The sequence below is a fragment of the Erythranthe guttata genome, chromosome 11 (assembly GCF_056151865.1).
Source record: "Erythranthe guttata isolate IM_541 chromosome 11, IM_541, whole genome shotgun sequence".
Lineage (NCBI taxonomy): Eukaryota > Viridiplantae > Streptophyta > Magnoliopsida > Lamiales > Phrymaceae > Erythranthe > Erythranthe guttata.
The window spans coordinates 64,392-80,299 of NC_142543.1; the positions used below are offsets into that span (position 1 = coordinate 64,392).

The 15,908-nt window shown below is 36.9% G+C and overlaps 2 protein-coding genes across 17 annotated transcripts; both read left to right on the forward strand.

The window, feature by feature from the left end:
- Nucleotides 1–655: 655 nt before the first annotated feature.
- On the forward strand, nucleotides 656–8,906 carry LOC105976559 (transcription regulator NOT2/NOT3/NOT5 family protein). Of its 16 annotated transcripts, none has more exons than XM_088825238.1 (17): nucleotides 656–997; nucleotides 1,068–1,199; nucleotides 1,635–1,772; nucleotides 2,146–2,196; nucleotides 2,724–2,813; nucleotides 2,910–3,056; nucleotides 3,245–3,355; nucleotides 3,744–3,809; nucleotides 4,370–4,538; nucleotides 4,625–5,088; nucleotides 5,579–5,743; nucleotides 6,219–6,387; nucleotides 7,071–7,216; nucleotides 7,593–7,874; nucleotides 8,013–8,147; nucleotides 8,226–8,404; nucleotides 8,679–8,906. In XM_088825238.1, the coding sequence occupies exons 1-17, from the start codon at nucleotides 905–907 to the stop codon at nucleotides 8,743–8,745; spliced, it is 2,604 nt and encodes an 867-aa protein (XP_088681364.1). In that variant the 5' UTR covers nucleotides 656–904; the 3' UTR covers nucleotides 8,746–8,906. The 16 variants fall into 16 exon arrangements, with proteins under 16 accessions (XP_088681364.1, XP_088681369.1, XP_088681371.1 ...); XM_088825243.1 differs by having other exon boundaries at nucleotides 663–997; nucleotides 1,656–1,772; nucleotides 5,585–5,743; XM_088825237.1 differs by having other exon boundaries at nucleotides 720–997; nucleotides 7,590–7,874.
- Nucleotides 8,907–9,713: 807 nt separating this feature from the next.
- Nucleotides 9,714–15,896, forward strand: PTB3 (polypyrimidine tract-binding protein 3). Its single transcript, XM_088825255.1, has 16 exons — nucleotides 9,714–10,128; nucleotides 10,222–10,298; nucleotides 10,773–10,840; nucleotides 11,240–11,311; nucleotides 11,403–11,479; nucleotides 11,580–11,661; nucleotides 13,151–13,274; nucleotides 13,571–13,635; nucleotides 13,708–13,757; nucleotides 13,850–13,891; nucleotides 13,985–14,036; nucleotides 14,147–14,183; nucleotides 14,280–14,293; nucleotides 14,794–14,901; nucleotides 15,033–15,176; nucleotides 15,299–15,896. Exons 3-16 carry the CDS (start codon nucleotides 10,784–10,786, stop codon nucleotides 15,686–15,688), a joined length of 1,314 nt encoding a protein of 437 aa, XP_088681381.1. The 5' UTR covers nucleotides 9,714–10,128; nucleotides 10,222–10,298; nucleotides 10,773–10,783; the 3' UTR covers nucleotides 15,689–15,896.
- Nucleotides 15,897–15,908: the final 12 nt, after the last annotated feature.

Consider the following 15,908-nt stretch of genomic DNA (forward strand, 5'->3'; position numbering starts at 1 on the left):
TGGGGCGGGTCTGGGTCAGCTAAATGGTTTTGGGTCGGGTAATGGGTTTAAGTTTCTAGAACCAGATGGTTCTGGGTCGGGTTACGGGTTTTATTGGAACCGACCCGGAACCGACCCGTGTATACATATATATATATATATATATATATATATGCATATATAATTTCGAGTTTCATTTATCAAACAATCAATTTCCATCTAGTCTATTCTCATTTACCTATTTTCTCTCTTTTATTTTTCGAATCTCATTTCTCTAGAGTAATATTATTACTTGTCGACCACCGCTAATTTTTCTTGCATTTTGAATTTTACTTATTATTGAAGTTAGATATAATTAATTGTAATTTTATTGTTCATGTTATGTCACTTGTAAAGATTTTTAAAATATTGTATTTTAGTATTGAGATTATTTCGTAAAAATATACAAGCAAAATGTTATGAAAGTTAAAAAAAATATTAAATTTTTTGTATGTTAATGGGTCTAGCGGGTCGGAACCGTTTAGTTAGGGTTTGAGTTGGGGCGGGTCTGGGTCTAAGCTAAAGCGGGTTGGGGCGGGTCTTGAGTTTATATATTTTTCGTGGGTCGGGTCTTGGGTTTAGGCAAACCCGGCCCAGAACCGACCCGTTGCCATCGCTAAAATTGTTACTATGAGAACTAATTCACTCGCCCAAAGACAAAGCCCAAGTAAAAGCCCATGTTGAGTGAGGAACCTTTACTTGTCGAGAAACAGAAACTCTTTTACAGTAACAGCGGCTCGGAGATTAAAGGGCAAGGAAGAAAATCAATTCAATTTCATCCCCTCTCTCTTTTTTATTTTTATTATATTTATATTATTGTATTAATATTAGTTTCCTCATCGTCTTCCTGAAGACCGTTTCTTAAGCTGTTCTTTATCAGTTGGAAATGGGTGCAAGTCGGAAGCTGCAGGGGGAGATCGACCGAGTTCTCAAGAAGGTTCAAGAGGGCGTCGATGTATTTGATAGCATCTGGAACAAGGTCGCATTATTGAATTTTCAAACAAGGGAAATCATAATTTTGGTTGAATTTATACTTTCTGTTTGTACAGGTCTATGATACGGACAATGCAAATCAGAAGGAAAAATTCGAGGCGGACTTGAAGAAGGAGATAAAGAAGCTACAGAGATACAGAGACCAGATCAAAACATGGATACAGTCCAGCGAGATCAAGGATAAGAAGGTATATCTACTGCTAAACTAATACCTTGTTATCTAATCCCATCGTTTTCTTTACTCTCCTAGAATTTGTGGCTTATTTATTTTTAGTATATACTTTTTAGCAATCCTAACTGGCAGCCTAGCTACCGTACCAATTTTTTTTATGAATACAATTTGAAGAGTTTGAACTGTCTTTATTCAAGTTGGCCAGGCTTTTCGTTTTCTTGTTTCTCATGCATTTATGCACTTTATTGATTGTTGCTCCTACTCCTTTTCTCTTGTTGGCATACTCTTTTGCACTTCTTTTTCGGCGAATTGTTTTTCATTGTTCTATGGTGGATTTAGTTTTATAATATATTCTTTGGTTCTTCTTGCAGTAGCTGGTATTATCTTCATCTTGTCTATGCTTATTTCTCCGATGTTGACAATCAATTTTCTTTTGATACCTGTTGACTAGGTTAGTGCCTCTTATGAGCAGGCTCTGATGGACGCTCGAAAGCAAATTGAGCGTGAAATGGAACGATTTAAGATATGTGAAAAAGAAACGAAGACAAAAGCATTCTCAAAAGAAGGCCTAGGCCAACAGCCTAAAACGGTAGGCATTATGTAGTTGTTTTGCTTCTGGATGTTCAAAACATCCCCAATGCCTGTATTCTGGTGTAAGTTTCATTACAATTCACATCCGTCAGGGCTGCAACGGGTAATTGCTGAAAATTAATATTTCAATATACACAAGTAGATTAAAATTAATGTCATGTGAATAATATCAATCATCCATCAAAATGTAACTATACTGTCACTTCTTTGTAATATAGTTGAAGAGGGAGAAATATCATGGATATTTGGGAGTTTTTTTATTATATGGGCTATCTCGTGCAATCAATTTAAGCATGTAAAGCCTGCTGGTGTTAGGTTAGTGTTTAGAATATTCTAACTTCTCTGAGCATGCATATCTTTCTTTGCTGTAGGATCCGAAGGAAAAAGCTAAAGGAGAAACAAGAGATTGGTTAAATAATGTGGTAATGCCCCTGAAATTTTGCTTGCATGTTGTTCACTTGGATTGCATAATCATATAGGTTGTCTAGCATGTAAAATTATCTCATCCATGTTCATTAGTTTTCCATCTTCCTACATTTAACTGTAGTTTCAATAATTTGATTATTTGGCAAGTGAAGCTGTACTGGTTAAAGCCAATGCATATTATTTGATTTTCTTTCTACTTGTCAGTTTATTTGCAATTGCTGTCATGCTTTCAGTTGTTTAACTGTTCATGTCTTGATGATCTCATTGAAAGTTCTATTATCTGTATATTCTTGTCCACTAAAGTAGTTGTCAGGAGTCGATGGCTGAAATGTTAAGGTACTTTTGGATATAAAATTGCCCCTTTAGATTATGGAACATCATATGTTGGTGTTCCAGAGAGAAAACTAGAGCATTTTACCGATTCTTACTTCAGACATTGAATTGCATACTGTAATCTATTATTCCGCCTTCCAAATAAGTTTTTTAATAGTTTTTTGAAATATGTTATGTTTGTATTGAGTAGGTCAGCGAGCTGGAAAATCAAATTGATAGCTTTGAAGCTGAAATAGAGGGGCTTTCTGTTAAGAAAGGGAAGACAAGGCCTCCCAGACTGGTATGTTTGGAATGAAGGACATGCGTCTTAATTTGGGTCAACTGACTTGAGCTTAGACTATGAAAATATCTGTTCTTTTTGTTATTTTGGTTGTAGACGCATCTGGAGACATCCATTGGTCGGCATAAGGCTCATATTATGAAGTTAGAATTAATTCTAAGGCTGTTGGACAACGATGAATTGAGCCCAGAGCAAGTCAATGATGTAAAGGATTTCTTGGATGACTATGTGGAAAGAAATCAGGTACTTTTAGTCAGTTTGCGTTAATGTTCTGTTCACACGATTTAGCTCCCCTACAGGTTGTATTGTCTGCGATCTCTGAAATGATTTAAGTCTTTACATTTCCAATTTTGGTTGTAGTTATTGAGAAATGTAAAGGTTTTTGGGTGGTTTAGCTTAATTATACTTTCCTTTTGGCATGCAATATGTAGGAGGACTTTGATGAATTTAGTGATGTAGATGAGCTTTACAGTTCTCTACCTCTGGACAAGGTGGAGTCTCTTGAAGACCTAGTTACTATCGGTCCTCCTGGTCTTGTAAAGGTGAATGGCTTCTCTCGTAATTATTTCTCTTTCATGAACTTTAGTGTAATTTTATTTATTTAGTTCTTCTCTCTGTGCGTCTCTCTATCTTCGTTTTCCAATAAATTTTCTAGACATGCCATTCCAGTATTTCCCATGTTTGTGTAGATCTTTTATTGAGGGGTATATAGTTCCAAATTGTCTTTTAGACTATAATACCATTAAAATTGAGAAAGTAAACACATAAATACAGAACAAATTAGACTAGGATTTGCGTAGCTGTCCCTTCTTTTCCTGTTGAGATTCTTGATTGGTACTGTCATCAGAACAAACTTTTGTTCCTTTTCATTAGAAATTAATAGGAAACATTCAAGCTGAAATGCTAATCACATTGTTTTATTATTGGCAGGGTGCCAGTGCCACCAGTGCAGTTTTAAATATGAAAACATCTTTGGCTGCAGTACCCACTCCTCCAGTACGTTTATTTCCAAATACTGAGGAGGGTTTTGATTCTATTAGAACAATTGAGAAAATAGTTCATTCAATCATGAAAATGCATATTTACTTAGTACACTTGTCACATGAAGCATTACAAATTAGTATATTCTAGAAAGAAATGAATTGACAGATTAGCTGCAAATTCAAACCCCACTTGGCTTTTAATGATCAACTGTTTGTTCTCTGCATTATTACCCATTATTTTTCCTCGATCTTAACCTATAACCTAGGCTGTTTATTTTGGAACTTCCACTTCATTTTGATTATGAATGATTCATCTGCTAGATATAGTTTAATAAGTCTGCATCTGTTATTTATGCTATTTCTCTTCACATTGAGGAGTATTAAGTTGTTTTACTACCGAACAAAGTGTGCTCTCCCACAGGACTATATGAGTTTGACATCTCTTTCCTGTTCTTTTACTTCTGATCATCTGCAGGACTTTGACTTCTCTTTATTCAGTCATCTTTGCATGGTGTTGACATCTATGCTATTTTATATCTCTGCTATGATGTAACTAGATGGTATCCTTTCCAGGCAACAACGTCAGCTTCCGTCCAGCTAACTCCTCCTTCCCTCGACCAGGTGGATGAAACAGCTTTCCAGGATGATGCAGTTGCTAGAACTCCACCTCCTAAAAGTAGTTCCCTCAGCATTTCTGCACCACAAACGCCAGCATCTGGCCTTGCAGCTTCTGCCATCACAAGTTGGTCAACTATAACTTTGCCGGTCTATGAGTTCCTCTCGTGTTTTTTTGGGTTAAGTTCCTATTTTGTGCTTCTTAAAACTTAGGTGCCGGCAGTGCTTCATCCCCAGTAGCTGTATCAAGTCCTATAAAAGAAGAGGAGATCGCAAACTTCCCTGGTCGTAAATCATCACCAGCTCTTGCTGAAACTGGATTAAGGGCTATTGGTAAAGGTGGATTGCCAAGTCAACCAACTTCTAACATCCTTCCCAGTTCTGGAAACACAATTTCCAGCAATGGTACCATTCCTTTGGGTTCTGAAATTGGGAAAAGGAATATTTTGGTATCCGATGATCGATCCGCGAGTACTGGTATTGCACAGTCTCTTGTATCTCCCCTAGGCAATAGAGTAATCTTGTCACAAGCTGCCAAGGCTAGTGATGGACTTGGATCAGCTGATACTGGAAATGTTAGCGATGCTGCGATTATGGGCAGCAGGGTTTTCACTTCTCCTGTTGTTCCTGGTATGCAGTGGAGGCCCGGAAGTTCCTTCCAGAACCAGAATGAAGCGGTATGTTATTGATTTATTTTCTGACCTTTCATCCCCCTTCCATCATTTTCGTCTTTCTTTTGAGTTTTCTGCAAGGTATGAAGGATTTGATTGGATTATGTCAATGGCGCAAGAAGAGAATGACTTGGGTTCATGTGCGCTTTAGTATTTGATTTAGCTCTTCCAGCACTTTATGTTAAACCTAGAAATTTGTAAATAGGAGGTGTGAACTGAATACAAATACACTAGTACAGTGATAAGATTTGTTTGTTAAGAAACAAAGCAGATACATATTAGGGATTCAACGGGTAATTGGTACAACATAAGAAGGAGATAGATTGAAACAAAAATGTGACCTAATGGGATGGGGAAAAGTTGAAGTATGATTCCAAAAGGAGAATATGAGGGATGGTACTGGTCGCATTGCTGATAAATTGGTTCATTTGATTGCTAAGACTTGATCGTAAAACTATTAATCGTCTTGGAAGTAAGTTAACTTTCTGTGTCTCAGGGGCAGTTTCGTGGAAGAACCGAGATTGCTCCCGATCTAAGGGAGAAGTTTCTACAACGATTTCAGCAGGTACAGCAGCAAGGTCAGACTAATGTTCTTGGCATGCCTCCTCTTGCTGGGGGGAAGCAGTACTCTGCTCAGCAGCAGAATCTACTTCTACAGCAGGTGCTATTGTTTATTCATCACATTCTTCGTCTTACTCTTTTTTCTTTGCATCTTTGGCTTATCATTTTACCACACATGTGGCTCGGAATCTGTGTTGTAAATGTTTAATTTTTTTTTTTTTGTGGGGGTGGGGGGTGGGGACAATGTCTAGAAGTGGCGCCTTAGGGATTTCTAAACTGTGGTCATCTAAAAGAGAATTCCACTCATGCAACCGCTTGTGCATAGCAAAGCACTCTCTTTGTCTATTCTGCATATTTATGACTTTCCGCAGCTCTTTGTGAAGTCTATTTTGTATACTAGAATAGATTAAAAGAGAATATGTCACAAAGTTTGGAAGAAATGTTACAGTCGATACAATCATCCTAATCTTAATATCTGATATTTTTGCTGGGACATATTTTTTTGAAACACTTTCTATCCCTCTAGACTCGTTGATTTGTTGAAACTTTTTCTCACCTGTTATAACCCCTCTCAGTTCAATGCTCAAAGCTCGTCTATCTCACCTCAACTCGGGATGGGGATAGGAGTCCAAACTTCAGGTCTTAGCAGTGTTGCAACATCTGCTTCTCTGCAGCCACAACCGAGTGCAATACACCAATCATCTAATCAGCAGGCAGTCATATCTTCAACATCTAAGGATGCAGGTACTTTTGCTCGCTAAGACAATGTGTACAACACTTGTATGGTGGAGCTTGAAACATTAAGTTGTATTATCATTCACATGTTTTGAAACATGATAATACTAGGAGATTCCAGGTCAATTTTGGTCTATATGTTTTAATTCTGACATTTCTGGTCCCACCTCTGATAGGAATAGTGAATTATCTTATTCCTATGACATAAAACCAAATCTTATAAAACAGAGGATTTTGATTGTTTAATACATCTGATACTTTTTTTGAAACCAGAGACTTCTGAACGACTAGTCTGGTACCTTTTGCTACTGTCATACTCTGTAAAAATAATGGAGTTCCTTTGATAGTTGTAATATAGACTTGATAATATGTTCATAAAAAATCTCATCTCGTAGTGGTCAAAATGGTATGTGATGTGGTTTCATTAAGAATTACCTGAATTCGTTTAAATTTGATTTAATTTATCAAACGGGGTCTGGAAATTTAACTTGATACAAATTTATGCTTATCCAAATTGCAACAGGTTCTAATTTCTCTGTTTTATGTGACTGCACGATCTATAGGAAGTCTTCCCGTTTACTGTTTTAAGTTTTAACTATGTATGCTTGTCTAGCCATAGTGTATAAAATTGCATCAGTCAGTTGTCTGATCGCGACATTGTAATAAATGATGTAATCTGTTTAACTGTGCAGAAACTAGCCTTACAAAAGTTGAGGCATTGCAGCAGCAACAGCCTCTCACAGAAGACTTGGCGCCAGATTATAGCTCTAACTCCGGCCTAGGAAAAAGTCTCGTGCAGGAGGATGAATTGAAAACTTCCCATGCCTTAGATACTACAGTATGTCTAAAAGAATTATTCTGTTTTTTAATTGTTGAAATTCATTTATGTTCCTCTCTAATTAACATTGAAAATTATGTGGTAAAACTTTATTTGGCTTGATTGTTAAAGGGCTCTATCAAGATATATTTTGTATAACTGTGTCTATCCTGTGCTATTAGCCACCAACTTGGATTGATTATGGTGTAATTTTTATTTTGCACAATTGTGAATATTGTGGGAACTTGTGCTATTAGCCAACAACTCCTTGAAGTAATCCTTGAACTTGGATTTATTATGGTGCAATCATATTTATGTAGTTCATATAAAGTTGTTGCTATAAATCTTTTTTGTGCTACAAAAAAATATTAGTTGATATGTAATTGGTTACAAGCAGGCTGCAGTTGCTTCTGGACCACTTGTTGAACCTTCCCAGGTGATGAGGGAAACCGACCTTTCTCCAGGGCAACCTTTGCAACCAGCTTCATCTTCTGGAAGTCTTGGTGTTATTGGTCGAAGAAGTGTATCTGATCTCGGTGCTATTGGAGATAACATCAGTGCATCAACTGCAAATTCGGGAGGAATGCACGATCAGATATACAATTTGCAGATGCTCGAGGCTGCTTATTATAGACTTCCTCAACCCAAAGATTCTGAACGTGCAAGGACCTATACTCCAGTATGCAGCTAGCTCATCTACTATATATATATATATATATATATATATATATATATATATATATATATATATATATATTTGTTTTTCCATCCGAGTTTCTCTTCAGTACTTGAGAATGCTTACTTTGGCTTTTCACAGAGACACCCTGTAATCACTCCTCAGAGTTATCCTCAAGTGCAAGCGCCAATTGTCAATAATCCTGCCTTCTGGGAGCGGCTTGGTCCAGATTCTTATGCCACTGATATGCTCTTCTTTTCATTTTACTATCAACAGGTAGGTCACTTGAAATTCTATTCTATTTACTTGTAATTTAGTGTTTGATCTCGTTCTTATGCTAAACCTTTCGTGCAGAATACTTACCAGCAATATTTGGCTGCTAAGGAATTGAAAAAGCAGTCTTGGAGGTACCACAGAAAATTCAATTCATGGTTCCAACGGCACGAAGAGCCAAAAGTTGCCACAGATGATTTTGAACAGGGGACATATGTCTACTTTGACTTCCATATTTCCAGTGACGAACAACAGGGATGGTATGTTTTTTAAGTTTTCAAGTTCCATTTGCCTATAAAGCAATCTTTACTTAAAATATCGTTGACGAAGTTTTATTGTTTTTGCTTGTCATGATATCCTCCCATTCTAAAATTGTGACAACTCTATGAACTATTTTGGTGTGGAATTCCTGATAGATTATTGTTCTATTTAACCTAGTGTTTGCAACTTAACTAACTTGTATCAAATAAGCATGTGGTATACTTTGTTATTGGTGACATTTTTGACACACTTGTGTTTTCATTTTGTACTCAGGTGCCAGAGAATCAAGACAGAGTTTATATTTGAATACAGTTTTCTTGAAGATGAGCTAATCATATAGAGAGAGAGAGAGATAGAGAGAGAGAGCTTTATGATCCTTTATATTTATTTATTTATTGTCCAAGTTGGATTTGTTGTTAGATGGTCAAAATTGTAAAGGTCCATGATTTAGAGATGCTGATCCATCATGAATTAACGACCAAGTAAAATCAGTTGGCAAAATTTATTGGTTTGAACGTAGGAATAGATTATTTGTTTGGGCATAAAAATTTCTGAAACATGGGTACAATGAAATGAAACGAAGCATCTTATTATTAAATATAAAAATGAATACAAATAAACTAGACGAGTGCAAATTGAAATGAGTAAATGAAAATTGAATTGAGTAAATGAATATCTCCGTAGAACTTGCTCTAATGCCATGCCAGAAAGGATCTTGTTTCTTGTGTGAACCTGCACTCAGAATTTAAGATAAATAATTTCAAATTTATATGGAAATATCAAATCAACACTCTTTTCTCAGAATTTAAGATAAATAATTTGAAATTTATATGGAAATATCAAATCAACACTCTTTTAAAATGTAGATCCGATTACACAATGTGAGCAACAGTAAATGCAAGTAAAAAAAAGAATGATAGCCCGCATGGGTGTAGCTCAACTGGTTCCGGAGGTGGTAAGTTGGAGCAAGGTCCTAGGATCGAATCCTGGCAGCCGCAGTGTGGGAATTTCAACTCCAATGAGATTGGTTCCTTGTGGGCACCAGGTCCGGGTCCGCTACCTTAACGGGCCGTTGAGTTACCATGATTTACATTCCTCCATCAATCCTTGTCGGGCCAAGGGATGGGGGCCCTGGGGGCGAGGGATTTCGCCTTTTGGAGCAAAAAAAAGAATGATAATCCGATGAGGGAGAAAAAAAACAATGTTTAATGCAAGTAAAAGAATGATAATCCGATGAGGGAGAAAAAAAACAATGTTTAAATGTAAGTAAAAGAATGATAATCGGGAGAAAAGAAAAAAAAAAAAACAATGTTTAGAAGGAAAAGCCCGCTAATCCATCATCGCCACAACAATAAAGGTTGCAGGCTTCGGCGGCGGGCAGTCTTCATCACAGTAGAAGCGGTGAAAGAAAGATAGATGAGTAGATTTGGGGGAAACCGGAGCCTCCAGCAGCCAAGGAGGGCGGCATCCGATCGATCCATGGTTCCTTCCCCCAATTCACCTATTCATTCTTCACCGCCGCTCTGCTCAGATAAGATCAAGTAGTTTACACTCTCCATTGCCATTGCCTCTCTTTATATAGATCCTATTTTTCCCCATTCACCATTGTCTTTTTACTGATACACCCCTTACTATCTGAGGGCAAAACTGTAATAAAATCCCGAGAAAACCCTAACCCTACCCCCACCCATTCTTCTTCTTCTTCTTCTTCTTCCGCAATTAGGTGATTAATTCTTTTGCTCTATACTTGTTTTTTCAATACTTATTCTTATGCTGTCGTTTTGATCATAATTCTCTCTCTCCTGGATGCTGATAGGATTTTCAAGCATTTTGCTATACTGTTTGTGCTCTTACTATATCACTTCTAAAAGATCGACTCGACACCATTTTCTGGTAAAGACATCTGAGTGTAATACAGGCGATATCCTTTTCGATCTCCTCCTCACTTCTTCAAATATTTTTTTCTTTCTGGTGCTTACATGCATATTTAATTTCATTTTTTTCTTCTTTCTAAATGATTACAATTTGTAAAAGCCTGATCTTGGGGTCAATAATACCAGGAACCGACTTGTATTTTGCTTTATTTGCTAAACCTGACATCTTCACCTTCTCACTCTCTTCTTCTCAACCTCTTGAAAGAGGGGCCCTTTGCTCCGTGATTTGACTTCATCTCTATTTGTTGATGAATCAAAACTGAAAGTGGACTACTCTATATTTAACTTTCCTCTCTCTCTCTCTCTCTCTCTCTCTCTCTCTCTCTCTCTCTCTCTCTTTATGGCGGACATTAGTATTTTCTTTGCTTTCTTTGGTCGTGTATCCTCTAGAAGCCATATCATGAATCCACACCTTCACATTCTTTGGTTTCAGGATTCTTGACAATGGCAGAGCCTTCAAAAGTCATTCACGTCCGTAACGTGGGGCATGAAATTGCCGAGGTATATTGAGTATTCTCAATTGACATTCAATCCCAAAGCTTAAACAATAGGATCTATATGGAACTTACCCATGCATTAAATATGTCCCACTGTATTTGTTTTTTTTCTGTTTTGCATCATTTTCCATGCTTATTTTTCCTATCTTCAATAGTTAAATGCGGTAATAGGCTCATCCCCAAAAAAATTAAAAATAGAAACCTTTCCGTTTTTTTATATTTGGTTTTGCAGTATCTTCCATGCTTAATTTTCCTATCTTCAAGAGTTAAATGCTGTAACAAGCTCATCGCCAAAACGTATAAATATATAGAAACCTTTATCAATGATGCAAAACAAAAAAAACATATTTTGGTTGCATAGTTCTCTTACATACAATTTCTGATATTATTTTACGATTTCTAGAATGACTTGCTCCAGCTATTCCAGCCATTTGGAGTCATTACCAAGCTTGTGATGCTTCGAGCCAAGAATCAGGTTTTGTTCTTGAAAATATCTTCAAGCAGTAATGTATCTGCGGCCAGAAGTAAATTTGTCTCTGATATTGTTTTTTACTTTGAAATACCAGGCCCTCCTTCAAATGCAAGATATCACTTCAGCAGTAAATGCCTTGCAATTTTACTCTAATGTTCAGCCGAGCATAAGGTATCTTGAAAAATAATGTTTTCAATTTCATTGTGGGAGTTCTTCACCTTGTTTTTGCTGTTATCTAGTCTGTTACTGAACTTTCTTATTGTGCTTGTAGGGGAAGAAATGTTTATGTTCAATTTTCATCACACCAAGAACTTACAGTTATAGATCAGAATTCCCAAGCAAGAGGAGATGAGGTGACTGTTATGCACATTGTGACAATTTTCATTTCACTTCAATTACATTGATATGTGATCATTGAACTTACAAATATTATGTAGCTTCTTTTGTAGGTATTAAGATGTAGTAAGTATGTCACACTACCCTTATAGGGGTTTGATCACGAGTCTTAAGTTATTCATTTCACGGATATACACAATACTGTTGAATAAGAAATGCATCTAGTTGGTAAGAATATAAAGTAGTGCACTATAATATCAGAAATTTGGTGATGTACGTAATCTTTTGCAAAATGCAGGTAAGAGATAAAAATATATTCTTAATTCAAGAATAGCAACCTTCGGCGGCACACAACTGACATAGTAAGAAGCATTTGAATAGTGACAGCACAATACTCATCAGCCACTAGGAAAGATCTTTGAATTACAGTTTGTCTGTCCAAGCAACCATTTGTGGCCCTGGACGGAATGGTTTATTCCATAGAGATCCCACTGGAAGACTTAGTGATTTAAATAGAGAGACCTATACATAGAAGTATTGAACTTGGAGCAGAACTCTATGACCACTTGATGAAAGATGAAGCAAGTTTACATACAAATATCTATTGGCTGTGTTTTACAGTTAATGCTTGCTTAGAGGAACTCTAGTAAGTTATTCATGGCCCATGGGTTCTTCTAGGCAAGAGGTTCTTTAAAGTTGAATCTGTGCATATAGATATTTGTCGTGTAATAGCATTGTGTCTGAAGATTCCTAGTGCTGATATGTGTGTTTCCTTCTAAGATTTAGTACAGCAGCCTTTAGATAGTTTAAAAATCAGATTAGGGTTTTGTATGTATCTGGGAAACCAGCATTGCTTTATCTTTTAGGTAGTTCTGAAGGGTACCTTTTTCTTTTATTTCTGACACAAGAGTGAGAAGTATGGTACTGGCAATAATTACGTATCTCTGAGAAATATTTCGCAGTAAGCCCGTTTGTTCTTGCTTCTTACAAGTATATCTTGTTTGGTGACTTGAGATACTATATCAACAATTTCCTTTCGGATAAGCAATTATCTCTTCCTCGAGAATGCCTAGTTCTCTTGGAGGATAACTTACATTAATATTTTAATATTTTTTGGTTGATTGTGTCTCTTCAAATGCTGTTTACCCCCTTATTTTCTACATGTGTTTTTTTATATCCGAGGTTTCTTTATATTTGTATTGCAATGGAGGTTGATGATATGATATCACATCAATCAAAATAGTGTTAGTGCATGTAAACTGGTTATGTCATTTCCTCAAGCACTTAACTTTTTTCATCCATATACTTACTGCATTTGTGCTTATGGACTGATTGCGTGGGGTGCTGGTTATTCTAGCTCTATATGTCCATTTCCTTTTCTCTTTCTGTATTCTTTCTATTCATTCCCTTCTCCTCTCTCTGCTGTCTCTTTGCTGGTTTGCTGTCGGGGTCTTCTCTCTATTCTCTCTATGCTGGTCTGCTGTTCGGCTCTCTCTGGATATTCAGCCTAACCGAGTCCTCTTAGTTACGGTGCATCACATGCTATATCCTATAACTGTGGAAGTGCTGCATCAAGTTTTTTCTCCTCATGGATTCGTAGAGAAGATTGTCACGTTTCAGAAGTCGGCTGGTCAGCATCTTCAAATTTCTCTTTCTCCACTTCCTTATTTTAGATATTGGTTAAGGCATGTGAAGAATGTCTAAATTTAGTATCATCCTTCACAAGGAATGCCTCTGTGCATATTGTTTGCCATTCTTTCGCTTTTGTGAGGGTTCTATTTAACTGGGTCTGGTGTATTAATATCTATGCTGTTTCTTTCTCGTGTATGAGGTCAAATATCTGACCCCCCACTCAAAAAAATGCATTAAAGAATATACTTTTTCTAATTATTCCTCAGGGATGCACTAATACCCCAAATTGTGTAGGTTTTCAAGCTCTAATTCAGTATCAACTACAGCAGAGTGCTATTTTAGCAAGAAACTCTCTTCAGGTATATTGAATAACAACCTACTAGATTGGTTGACTTTCTCGACATTGAAACGAAGCTCATCACTTGCTACAGGGACGGAATATATATGATGGTTGCTGCCAGCTGGACATTCAGTTCTCAAAGTAAGTGAGTTTTAAGATTTTTGGTGTATATACACATTACCCTATTAGATTTCTGTGTATTCATGAGAGCTTCTTTTGTTTTTTAAACCTAGCCTTGATGAATTGCAAGTGAATTATAACAATGAGCGCTCTAGGTAAGTTTATGAGCTAAATTCATGTTATTTGTCTCTTTTTTGCTGCTGTACTGTCATTAAGATTTATTATTTCTTGTTCTCTGCTTGACATAGGGATTTCACAAACCCTTCCTTGCCTTCAGAACAAAAGGGCAAGTCCTCTCAAGTAATCTGTTCTTCTCTAGTTTAGTACTTCACATTGTTTAGCTTCTTCTTTTTTTCCGCCTCGAGACTGTTTTTATGATTGAATTCCAAATTTGATTCCCTTTATGACAGCCTGGGTATGGAGATGCAGGCATGTATGCGCATCCAGGTGCTTAATAAATAGATGCTGTATGATGTCTAATAGTTTCAGTTTCTCTCTGAAGTCTATCCCACTTTCTGACTCTCTATCTCTCTCTGTTTTTAGTTGGATATCCTCAGGTGAGTACGTTGCTGAGCATCAGGGATCAAACTGATTTACCATTCTTTAACATCCTTGCTTAACTGTGTCTGCACCTCAACGGTACATGAGCATGCTGCTGTATCCTAGTCAGAGCATGACAACATTACATTTCTGTTTTTCTTTTTTTTTTTTTAAATTGGTCATGTCCTTGCTATGGCAATAGATTGTAGTTGTGGTAGCTCATTCAGCTTATAGTTAGTAATACTGTTCTGTCCATATCTTTCATCTAGGCTGACAAAACAAGAACTGGTAGATGCTGATTTAGTAACATTAACTAATCTCTGGCGTTTGGTCAGGCTGGTTCCTCTATGTATGGTGGTTAATAAGTGTTCTCGTTTATCTGCAAAAGTATTGTTTATCTGCTAATGTCTTTGATCTAATTTTACTTTAAGCTGTGATGCACACTTTGGCTCACTCAGTCGTGCATTGCTTATAGTATTTGTGCTGGATTGCCTTTTCATGTTTTTTTAAAACTTAGATGGGTAATGCTGCTGCTATTGCGGCTGCCTTTGGAGGAGTTTTGCCACCTGGTTTAAGTGGTACCAATGATCGGTGCACGGTTCTTGTATCCAACCTGAATCCTGATGTAAGTTTTTACCTCTCACACACACACACACACACACACACAGTAATCTGTTTGATCATTGCTTCAGTTCTTGAAAGTATAGAGTTCAACATTATAAAAATTGCTCACTCCTTCCAGAACTTGTTTTGCAGAGAATAGATGAGGATAAGCTTTTCAATTTGTTCTCAATTTATGGAAACATTATTAGAATCAAACTGCTCCGAAACAAACCAGATCATGCGTTGGTCCAAATGGGTGATGGTTTTCAGGCTGAATTGGTCGTTCACTTTTTGAAGGTCTAGAAAATTGATATTGAATTTAACTTGTTCTGGTTGACTGGTTTTGGATGCACATCCTGTTATCCTAATATAATAAATTATGCTAGTATAATTGGGGGAGCTGTTTTTGATACATACAGGGTGCAATGTTGTTTGGGAAACGATTGGAGGTTAATTTCTCAAAGCATGTAAACATAACAACTGGATCTGATACCCACGATTACTCCAACTCAAATCTGAACCGTTTCAACCGAAATGCTGCCAAGAACTACCGATATTGCTGTTCACCAACTAAAATGATCCACATATCCACTCTTCCCCAGGATGTGACCGAAGAAGAAATAGCAAGTCACCTTGAAGAGCATGGAACAATTGTCGGTACAAAACTGTTTGAGATGAATGGAAAAAAGCAGTCTCTCGTACTTTATGAAAATGAGGAGCAGGCTACAGAAGCCCTTGTGTGCAAGCATGCTACATCTCTTGGTGGTTCAACTATTCGCATTTCCTTCTCACAATTGCAAACCATATGAGAGAGGGGACTTTCTTGCAAATACAGCAACCTTTTGTAGCTGTAGACCAGTATGTTTTCATTTCACAAACTTGTATATTGGCAATATCCTCACTCTGTTTTACTTGCACAATGCCATCATTGGGGGTAATGCATTGGTTATACAATGTTCTTTGTTATATCGAACAATCTCCATGAACGAATATGATGATGTTACTTTTGTTTTTTAACCTGTAACCCAC

Excerpts from the sequence above, each read along its gene's own strand:
- LOC105976559 (XM_088825237.1), top strand. The coding sequence starts at position 905 with ATGGGTGCAAGTCGGAAGCTGCAGGGGGAGATCGACCGAGTTCTCAAG. Across the intron at positions 3,356-3,743 it reads GTCCTCCTGGTCTTGTAAAG|GGTGCCAGTGCCACCAGTGC; the intron begins GTGAATGGCTTC and ends TATTATTGGCAG. Across the intron at positions 8,148-8,225 it reads TTTCATTTTACTATCAACAG|AATACTTACCAGCAATATTT; the intron begins GTAGGTCACTTG and ends CCTTTCGTGCAG.
- PTB3 (XM_088825255.1), top strand. The coding sequence starts at position 10,784 with ATGGCAGAGCCTTCAAAAGTCATTCACGTCCGTAACGTGGGGCATGAA. Across the intron at positions 11,312-11,402 it reads TGCTTCGAGCCAAGAATCAG|GCCCTCCTTCAAATGCAAGA; the intron begins GTTTTGTTCTTG and ends TTGAAATACCAG. Across the intron at positions 14,902-15,032 it reads TATCCAACCTGAATCCTGAT|AGAATAGATGAGGATAAGCT; the intron begins GTAAGTTTTTAC and ends CTTGTTTTGCAG.